At 36.4% G+C, this 11,184-nt stretch overlaps 1 protein-coding gene across 1 annotated transcript; it reads left to right on the top strand.

Annotated features, from left to right (window-relative positions):
• Window positions 1–4,142: 4,142 nt before the first annotated feature.
• On the top strand, window positions 4,143–7,751 carry LOC115447754 (apolipoprotein D). Its single transcript, XM_030174965.2, has 5 exons — window positions 4,143–4,270; window positions 5,703–5,860; window positions 6,349–6,533; window positions 6,812–7,038; window positions 7,272–7,751. The coding sequence occupies exons 1-5, from the start codon at window positions 4,190–4,192 to the stop codon at window positions 7,455–7,457; spliced, it is 837 nt and encodes a 278-aa protein (XP_030030825.1). The 5' UTR covers window positions 4,143–4,189; the 3' UTR covers window positions 7,458–7,751.
• The last annotated feature ends 3,433 nt before the right edge of the window (window positions 7,752–11,184 follow it).

The following is an 11,184-nucleotide window of genomic DNA, read 5'->3' as shown; positions in this document are numbered from 1 at the left end:
ATATGAAGAAATAATGTTATTTTTATCCGACTGCTAAAGGATGGTAATGTTTTTCGAGGGTATGTATAATTATTTGGCACGCTCTACAGAGTACAGCCATGTTAATATCTCCCCAAATTGTAGTTGTGTTGATCATGTTGGTCTCGTACTCGTCGTAGACTCTCATTCTGTGGAACCCTTACACGGCTAGTACGAGTTACGACAAGCTGACATGGAGGTAGACGAACTAGATAATAAAATATAAACTCACTACAGCACGGGATCATAACATTTAGAGGAAGACTTTCCCCAATATTACTATGCAAAATTATACAATAAAACACATTTTCTTTGTATAGTCTTGAACAATACTGTCGAGATTTATAATTGAAACAGAGGCTAAAGTAAAGATTGTACAGCCAGGATTTACAAAGCTAATCTCATTAAGTGTATTAGAAGCCGCATGGTAGTTATCAGTCATTACCGGCTGACCAGCGCGAGCGGCAGGTGAGTCCTTGTAAAAAACACGTTAAATGTATCGATTAAGTTTGGTTTGCACCACGATGGCAGTATTCTAGTCATTCACAATTAACCCAACACCTTTATTTCCAAAGGGGTAAGTAAGATGCAAATAATACAGTATCTACATACGTCGCTGAGCTTATCATTACTGGCGAGGATTTCGTTAGGTTGGACATAAATTTCAGCTCTCGAGTGCGCACGTTTTTTATAATAATACCTTGTCGCCAATGTGTAGTTGTAACTCAATTTGATTCGGTTGCTTTTTTTTAAACCTTTCGATTTTGTCAAAAGTTGTGTGTTCATGGACAGACTTAGCATCAGTTGCTCCTGTTACTATTCGGCCATCCTGATACATAAACTGACTTTAATTATTGATCTAAGCACGTCTCTCAAATTAGGTATTTGACATGTGATAAGGCAGTGAGTAGTTAAAATAATTATTTTGTACAATGTTTATTGATAACGGGGTTTCTGGCGATGGCATTACAAGCTACAATGTAATTAAAGGCTAAATATAACGCAATTAAACCCATATGTCAATTGCAACAGATCATTAAAACATTATATATTTTCTAATTTTAACTCTCTTAGACATCAGTAAAATCTATATACATTTATGTAAATGTACCACTTATCAGTCGCTATTAAAATAATCTATATAGACTATTAAAATTATAATTACCGAGACATATTGATATACTCATTAAAATTAGGCCAGCTGCCTCAACACATAACATACCTATAATTAAAGATATGTATGAATAAAACCCGCTAGACTACCACAGGCCCCGTACAGTCCAGTCGGGCAAAAATAGATACATAGAAATAAAAGGACAGCTCCAGAACCGGTAACCGGGCAGATGCATCAGCTCTTTTTGTTCCACCATTTGTGGTGGGAACATTCCTCGATATTTGTATGTGGACTCGATAATTGTATGCTGCCATAAATGCACATCGTCACTTGTAATTAACTGCGTACATAATAGCATAGTTTCGGATTCACACAGGCTCTCAAGCGTCGTCAATAACTGGACGAGGCGACTATGGTACCGGGGTAGGGGCACTAGAGCTGCTTTGAACCATCAACAACGTGCCTCGGATGAGTACCGCTTTAATAGCTTGTAGACGATGTCGGCCCTTACATAGACACCAATAATTAAGAAATTAATTATTGTTATTATACTATGTTATATACTATGTTTGGTTTCCTTCTGCCAGCAGTAAGCCCATGTCTATTGCACAACAGGGAATGTGTAGACAATAGACATTTCGCTCTTGAAACTGAGCGTAAACATTATTGTAAAATGCTCGCGACCAGGGCGGGCAGACCTCATTCATTGTTGGTACACTGAGTGCGATTTCGTTAGCTAAGCGGTGGCCTGCTCCGTACACTGCAACACAGGCTGAAAGCTCCGTCTAGACTCTACCAAACATCAGATGTAGACTTCGATTTTCATTCAAACAGTAGTAGCAACCATACATATCAATGGGTAGCAACTCGGTGGAGTCGTACTTTTATACATATGATTAGAAAATCTATATAGCGGGTCTCTACCACACATAATATGACATGTCACGATCATTTTCATGCCTAAACGGAAATCGAAGTCACGATCTGGCGTTTATTCAAATAGTGTGCCTCAGCGATGCAGGGACTCATCGTCAATATTAAATACAAGAAAGATCATACACATATTGATTACACATTTTCTTCGTAAAAAGGTAGATGGGGGTGCACAATCTGCTAAACTTAATAAGTGCCATAATCCCGGTTTCTACCACACCGCTATAAATCCTAATACCGAACAACTAAGACAAGTTCTTTTTTGTTGTGAAAAACGATTTTTTCTATTGCTTAACCTCTAACTCCTATTAAACCAGCAAGGCGACTCTATGTCTAAGGACTTTATAGCATTGCATAAGTAGTAATATTATAATGCATCTCAACTGCACTACTTTAGTTCATTATACAGTATACACTCATAAAAAGGTTTAACCCAAAATTTCTTTAAGCACAATAGGAATATATCAATAATGTATAACATTTTACAGATTCAAATAAATCATCATTTCATTTCATTTCAATTAAATTAGTTAAAAAACCAGCATACTAATAATAGTTATGAATAAGACGTATGCAACCACGTTGTGTTTCAATAAAATAAACATAAAATATGTTTGTATAATATTAACATTGTAACACATAATATTACAATGTTAATATTATACAAACATACAAAACATAATTTAAAAAAAAATGCTCTAAAAACTTTTTAATAGCATGAGGATAATGAGGATGAGTCAATAAAAAAAAAATAAGATCATTAATTGTAAATTGAAACATCCTCAACCTATGTTTAATTTCATTAATATTTTACGTGAATATAAAAATTTAAAAACTTATGTAAAAGGGGTTAAACTTAAATATTTCATTTCCCACCGATATAACACTTACAAAACAAACAAAAACAATTCGAGCCCATACGCGGGAAAAACTTAAGACCGTATAGGCTATTACAAAGAAGACATCCGGCCATATTGGCAATAATACTCGGCAATAAACAAAAGTAAACAAAGAAAAAGCATTAACACACATGCGCAGACGCATCACCTAACAAGGAACGCTGCGAAATTCATTATGAGCCCGAACGTCCATAATAAATCAGTCGACAGGAGTTATTCTCAAACTTTCCTCATTAATGAAACGTTTACTGGTGAACTGTTTGCTATGATGTCGGGTAAGAAACATCAGCGTACGCTTTCTATCACTAAAGAGTCGCCAGAAATGCAATCAGTAGTACACTTTACTAAGCTTAAGACCCATAGCACATATTTTACAAAATTGTAACTGTAACGAGCACAAATTTCAAATAGAACAGGTCACACATATTTGAATTTCTGATCTGGAAATAAAACTAAGTACCTCATTTTCCAAAAGGCAAATATACTGCGAATAAACTAATAAATTATAAAATAATTACGATGTAGGGGTGAAATATCACATCATACGATATTTGAGAAACAGTGGCAGACTGACGAGGGTGTAACTCGAGCTTAGCACTTACCTGTATATTCATTTTTAATTGTTACTTGCTTTACCATCCTAGAAAAACCTGAGCATGAATGGCTTTCCTTATAAAGAAAACACCTGATTTCATCACTGCAGGATGTTGGAAAAAAATTAATTGACCTCTGACAATTTCACCTTTACGTGCTGCCTATGACAGATAGTTTTTGAATTCATAGAATTAATTTTGATGAGTGATCATGGTTGATATATAAGTAATTAAAAAATAATTATTAGAATACTGTGTAAATATAACTAACATTTTTACATCAACACCATCGAATATCTCTAAGTGAATATCTCACTTTAAATTCACTGACGGATTTCAAATCAATAATGTCTGATTTTAAATTAAACTTAAGTTCGCGTTTAATTAAAGAAAAAGCCTTACGTTTATAAATGGAAAGAATAATTATCAGATGCGCATGATGCATGCTTGTAATCACACATGTTGTCATGTCTCATTAATTGAGAAGCGCTGGCCTAGGGCTGGCTAGATAAGGAGTTCCATTAGATGCGTTTCAAGCACTAGACCGGTTCCAGGCAGCGGAGGGTTTATAAGCGTGCGCCGGGACTCCAGGCATCATTCCCGTGGTGGCCCTCCGGACTCCAGCACTCAGCATGTGGTACTTGTCGGTGTTGGCTCTCGTCGCGACTGCGTCTGCGCAGATCCCCTCGCTGGGATGGTGTCCCGATTTTCAGGTATGATTTTCTGTTCATTTGTCATTAGTACTGCTATTATTAAAATTAAATCTCTAATTGCTAGTTTTGTCGGTTATAATTATACACAAGTTATTTAAATGTTTTCAAATATTTCTATACCAAACTTCTTTATTACGATTTCATTGTACCTCGGTAATAACTTGTAGTCATAAAATAAGTTATAGATATTTGTTGTATTCTTGATGCATATTTTTATTTGAAGTAAATAAAAACTTATCTAGGTACACAATAATATTAGAAAAATAAATTAAATATAATATCATTGTAGGTACACAATACAATTGTAGTTATCGTTTCTGTACAGTAAATAAGATTTTTTGCAAAAAAATATCATATAAAAGTTTTTTGGGGATTTTTGCAAACCTTGTATTTGGCAGGCGCAACAGCGGTCAACTAACAAGATATGTTATAAATCTCAAAATAACAATCCGTAGTAACATTCAAAAACTAATAGGATATATTTAAATATAAACTCCACAAAAAAGTAAAAACCAAGTATATAAATTATCATAATTTCTTATAAGTAGATATTATTATTAATCTTGCCTAAATAATACCTCTAAAAAATCCAAATTAATCCTCATTAACAAATACCATATTCAACAATCGAATAACGCACAAAAACATCGTGGCCAATACATTTGCATTGCGGTTGAGTGGGTCGGCTGTCCGCCGCAGCCTCGACCGTGCTCCCGGACGCGAGCGGCTTGTGTAACCCGCGCCAACACTGACCATCGACAACGTGGAACCAGTTGCGCTCCCAGCCGGCGCGGTCGCTGACACCTCACACTTTCGCTTTCCACTCCATTCATACGATACAAGGGTTATTCATATGTCTTTGTGAACAGCTTGTTATAACTATGTAATCTTCTTTTTATATACGTAAAGTTCGGTAAACTGTTGGTACTCTAATTGTACCTCTCCATCACGATAAGCAATGCGCGAGTTTATATCCATGTAATTTTATTAATTAAAGCTATTGTTACGGTTTTTGAAAACAAATAATATATTTTTTCACATGCATAATCATACAGGTTGTAGAATCAAGCAGTAATGCTATACTATTGCACAGCATTCCTAAGTGCCAATTTCCTAACTCTTAGAAACTCAAACACAATGGTAGTAGATATTTACATGTTCATGGAAACTAATTACAGGACTTCACAAAACGCCCAGATGGAAAACTTTTCACGAATCAGATAAATATTTGTAATTATCCCACTACGGGGATTTCTTGGCACATTCGTTTTGACAACCAGCTTATTACAGATACTTTCTCTATGAAAAAAACTAGTAAGCTAGTGTACTTACTATTCTTATCCCAGATAAAAAAAACTAGCGTAACCCTTCACTGCTGGCTCATTAGGTCTTCTGTAATAACTGCTGTAACCAATGAATGCATCTTACTCAGCCGATGACCAACTTCACGATGAACCGGTTCCTGGGCACGTGGTATGAGGCCGAGCGGTATTTCTCGGTGGGCGAGATCGGCACCCGCTGCGTCGCCACTAACTTCGAGGCGACGCCGGAGGGGAGGATCGTCGTCTCCAATGAAATCACCAGCTCACTGTACGTACCACCTTATTTATGGAGTAAATGGAGGAGAGTTCGAGTGTAAAGTCTTTAATAAAATTGTAACAGGCCAAGGTCTTTACAAACATTGAAGAAAAATCTAATATCGGGGATTAGGAGCAACAGACCCAAACAACAGTCATTATATTTTTTGTCTGTCAGTCTATTTATTTGTACGCGCATCACGCAAAAACTATTTCATGGAATTAATTTTCATCGATGAATTGCTAGAGGTCTTACTTAAAATATAGAGTCCATTTTATCCATGGAAAATATAAATCATGATCATGAAAATGCAGGGTGCAAAATTTTTACGCATTTTTTCGAACGGTAGTTGGAGGACTTGTAATGGTCTACTCGGCTGGACAGACAGACTGGTTTGGCGGTCTGTAAAACCTTTAGTATAATAGAGAACCCTGATAAAAGCTATATATGAAAATTGGTCAGGTATTGACACTTCTTTTAATATACTTTTATTTTACTAGGACTGGTCTGAAGCGAGTGATGGAAGGACACCTGCAAATGAACGGGAGAGAAGGAGAGGGTCGCATCCTGATCAAATACTCCTCGTTGCCGCTCCCTTACGACTCTGAATTCGTCATTCTGAGCACTGATTACGACAACTACGCGGTCATGTGGGCCTGCAGCGGCATCGGTCCTGTACACACTCGTAAGACTTCTCATAACCAACAGTCTCACACAATACGTCGTCTTACCTTCACAGTTCACATAAGGATACAAATCTATTTATTAATATCAACTGGGAAACGTTTAAAACCAAAGACTAAGAAATAACTAAATTAAACAATGCGATTTGCCACACAATTATCACGGTGAGAGGATCAAACCAACAGTTTTATAACCAATAACGAGCTCATTGCTCGCTTCGTCCCCGTAGCTATCCATTTATGATTTTATAATAAACTAATTGCGTTTTCTTCAATCCAGAAAACATATGGCTGATGACACGTGAACGGATCGCTAATTTCGACACGATGCAGAAAGCCTATGCAGTACTGGATATGTTCAAGATCTCTAGGACTTTCTTCGTGAAGACCAGCCAGGCTGACTGCACCATCCTACCCAAGCCCGCTGCGGCTCCCGGAGTCAAGTCTGCAGTTGAACAAGACGAAGAGGAATTGACGAGTGAGAAAAAAGTTGAGATGCCAATTGAGGTATGAATTTATTTGTTACGTTACTGTGGCATTAAATAAGTTTAAAATCTTTAAAACCAGCAATCGAAATATAAAATACTTGTAACTTTCAACCACACTGTAAAGTTCATTCGATTTATATCTAAGTAATATGCACATAATATGATATGTCTTACAAAATTATGATGATAAATTACAACGCAAGTTACGCATTCTTACCTGTCCGTAGTATAATAGAAATTATAATTTTACAGGTGAGCGTAGAAGAGGATGTTCCACAAGAAAGATCAGCGGTACCAGAACCTGCAGAGGAAGTCAAACCCATGCAAGTTCCTGAACTAATCATGTCAGAGAAGAAGGACATGAAGATGGAAGAGCCAGCCAAACCTGAAATGGCTAAATCGCCGGAAGAAAAAAAAGAGCCTGAACCTTCTCAATAAAACGAATTTAGTCATTTTAAATATTAGACTGGTTAAGATCGTCTGGGTTCTGAAACATTAGGTTCTTTTTACTAGTCTCTATATTCAGTACATCAACAGGGACCTTAGAGTTAAAACCCAGGCAATATTTAACCATGGCTTATAAGAAGTTGACGATAGCCTAACATCACTTGATTATGATGATTGCCAGTATACTGGGCTTGCGGTCGTTCATCTAATGACTAACCCCCTTATTCATAGACGTTTTTTATCTAACGATCGAGTAAGGCTGTGATAACAAGTCTGTTTCTCAGTGCTGACGGCATGGCAGTCTTCGCAGTGCGTAGACGTAGGGCCGTTGTGATTGGCTAATATTGAAATACAACAATAATAACCAATCACAACGGCCCTATGTCTATTTCTCAGTGCCGTTTGGCACTGAGAAACAGGCTTGTTATTACAAATTTACTTCATCCTTAGATAAAAAATTTATACGTTTATGAATAAGGGGGTAAGACTCTAACACAATACGATAACGATTGATGAGCCACGTATAGTTTATTGGCGGCCGTTAACAATACGTAGCCGATCTACTCGCCTCATCGTTCAGTTATATACTTGACTCTCTACCAAATTAATACACAGTAACTGGCAGATCATATCAGGATGTTGTGGAATGCATCGTGTAGTGTAAGCAGTGATAGTCACAGTCAACATTAAAATAAAGTGAAAACTGTAAACTTGTCTTTTATTCATATTATTTACACAGCTTCGTGTAATAATAATAATAATATCAGCCCTGTATTATATACTGTCGCACTGTTGGGCACGAGCTTCCTCTACTACTGAGAGGGATTAGGCCTTAGTCCACCACGCTGGCCTAGAGCGAATTAGTAGACTTCACACACCCTCCAAGATTCCTATGGAGAATTCTCAGGTATGCAGGTCTCGTTCGTTATATTATTATTATTATTCGTCTCGGCAGTCCGTTCCACAACCAACTAGGCTATCGCCGCCCTAGCTAATCGTAGCTTCGTGTAATGAAATAATATTCCTGTTTATATATCGAATTACAACACGAATATATCAATATCTATATATATAAAAATGAATTGCTGTTCGTTAGTCTCGCTAAAACTCGAGAACGGCTGAACGGATTTATCTTATCTTGGTCTTGAATTATTCGTGGAGGTCTAGGAAGGTTTAAAAGGTGAGAAAAATTCTAATAATTGCCGGGAAAATCCTCAAAACAGCATTTTTCTATTTCCCATACAAACGTTTTCTAAATAAAATGGAGAGTCAATTTGTAATTTATTACCGCTGCATAAAGTTCAAATTCGCGTGCGCGTTGGAGGATCTAATATCGCGTTCTGAAACTCAACAAAAGTGAAAGTGAATCGCGAACGCGACAAAATTGCATAGTCTCAAAATACATAGTACATAAATAGTGATCGGCTTCGAGAAACTCAATTTTAGCTAACTTCAGTTGTTAATATAATATATAACTCAAAGGTGACAGTGATATATCAAGGAACAGCCCAAACCATTGGACGGATCGGGCTAAGACTTTACATGCATAAAGCTACTATGACGTAGGCATCCCCTAAGAAAGGATTTTGATAAATTCTACCCTTAAGGGGATAAAATAGGGGATGAAAGTTTGTATAAATGTTCTTAGATTTTCGACTGATTGAACTGAAATTATAGATTGGAGATAAAATTAGTTTGAACCTATAAGTACCGGGAAAATATGTAGCAAGACTTTTATCAAACAGTGGAATTTTATCCTGGAAAACACCTTCACGCGGGCGAAGCCGCGAGCAAAAGCTAGTAAGTTTATAAAAATTTAAAATATTAAAACGAATTGCGCGCACGGTTGTATGTGAGATTTGTCATACATATGTAATTAAAGTTCATATGGACGAGTGCAGGAAACTAAATGTATGCAAAATATGTGTTACATAAAATTCGACGGCCGAATTTCGAACTCTGGACTGCCACTAGTTATTATTACAAAGAGAAAAGATTAGATATTTCCTTGTATTATTAAATGACGTATATTGAAAATTCTTTGATTAAGGAAGCTTACCCTTCACTGCTATTTCATCACGGCTACTTTTTACTGGCGAGTAAAACATTAAGAGTAAGAGTAAGAATATTTAGTTTAGTGAATAGAAAATATGACGTCATTCGAAAATACAATATGCCGTCAGTATAGCCGCCGATTAATACACGTAATATTAAGTATATAACACGAATAATAATAATCTTTTAAGATTCTTCATGCTACTTATGATAAATATCTTTAGAGAAGATAAATGAAGTATGCACACACAGCATTATGCAAGTTCAGCCATAGCGTTCAATGGTACATAAATATACATATTTTGGGTTATTGAGTGTAATTGTATACGCTATAATATTTATTACTAAATGACTCTACATTGTGCCGCGCGTAACCATCACCTTTAACAGTGCTGTACACCTGCATATAAAAATGCTACTATACAATAATTATTAATACCTACGCGTGTCTTGACATATAAATAGTAGGTAATGAAATATATTTACATAATATGTGTATTTGCCAAAACTAATTCATAGGTCAGCAGAGTGCTGATACATATAAAAACACTAATGTTACTATATCCGTAATAACTAATAATGCACAAGTACACTCGTATTTACACACGTTTCCTCATTATTATTAATTACATTTAAAAAATCTTGCACGCAAATGGCAAAAGGAACAGGTCTGATTATATTGGTCAGGCTGTTACTGAGCGCCCACTCCCGGCCGCTATCCCACTACTGCCCGATACGGGGACTTTTGGCTGCTGGGTTACCCCCCTGGCCCGGTTCGCCCCTCCTTAGTCAACCTGCATCCCCCAGACTCCTCCGGGGGACCCATATTAATACCAGGCTTAGTGCGGACGTCCAGTCAACATGGGCCACTCAGCACCAGTGAATCCCGACCTCAAACCATCCTCTGAGCCCGACCTCCGAGTAGCCGGATTACAGGAGACGCCACGCTCCCAGTCGAAAGACTTGTCGAAATTATTGTACACGTGACTTAAAATAATGTGAGTTCAAATCATAGTTATTTTAAAATAATACACTTGTTCTGTAAAATGTAGAGCATAAAATTTTCTTTTTTAAAATGAATTATACGAGAAATAGGTGGTTTTTTAGGTTTATAATTCATGAATAACAATATTTATTTAAAAAATATATAATAACGGCTTGCGCGCCATCTGTAAGTACTCTAATAAACTTGATAACAATTATCAAGAGCTCTTAGTCTCTACCAAGCAAATCTAGATGGCGTCACTACCGCGAGACAACCTTTACACAGAATTACCACAAGTAACATTATTTTAAATAAAAAATATCTTTTTGGTTATAAGCCCTGGTTCGGTTTCTAGATCTGGCAATACAATAATGGTATAACTTATATAGCTTATAGCTATAGGGTTTGCACCTATTTAATATTTCAAGATAGAAAGGAAAATGTAGCACCGTATAAAAATGTTGATGTTCTTACGATTCAAAATTCAATAAGATCTTATGTCAAAGACATTAAATTAGCTTTTGATTTGCCATAAATATATGCATGTTTCAAGGGACTACCGTAATACTTCTTCATTTAGGAATTCAGATGGTAGCTTGGGCTTCGAAATGATAAAAGGAACAGACAACATGAAACGTTAGCAGCATTAACGGAAATATGTCTTCAAGTTCCAAGATC

Source organism: Manduca sexta, chromosome 25 (genome assembly GCF_014839805.1).
Source record: "Manduca sexta isolate Smith_Timp_Sample1 chromosome 25, JHU_Msex_v1.0, whole genome shotgun sequence".
Taxonomy (NCBI): Eukaryota; Metazoa; Arthropoda; class Insecta; order Lepidoptera; family Sphingidae; genus Manduca; species Manduca sexta.
The sequence above is the reverse complement of the archived record's forward strand: the minus strand, read 5'-3'. Positions and strand labels throughout refer to the sequence as shown.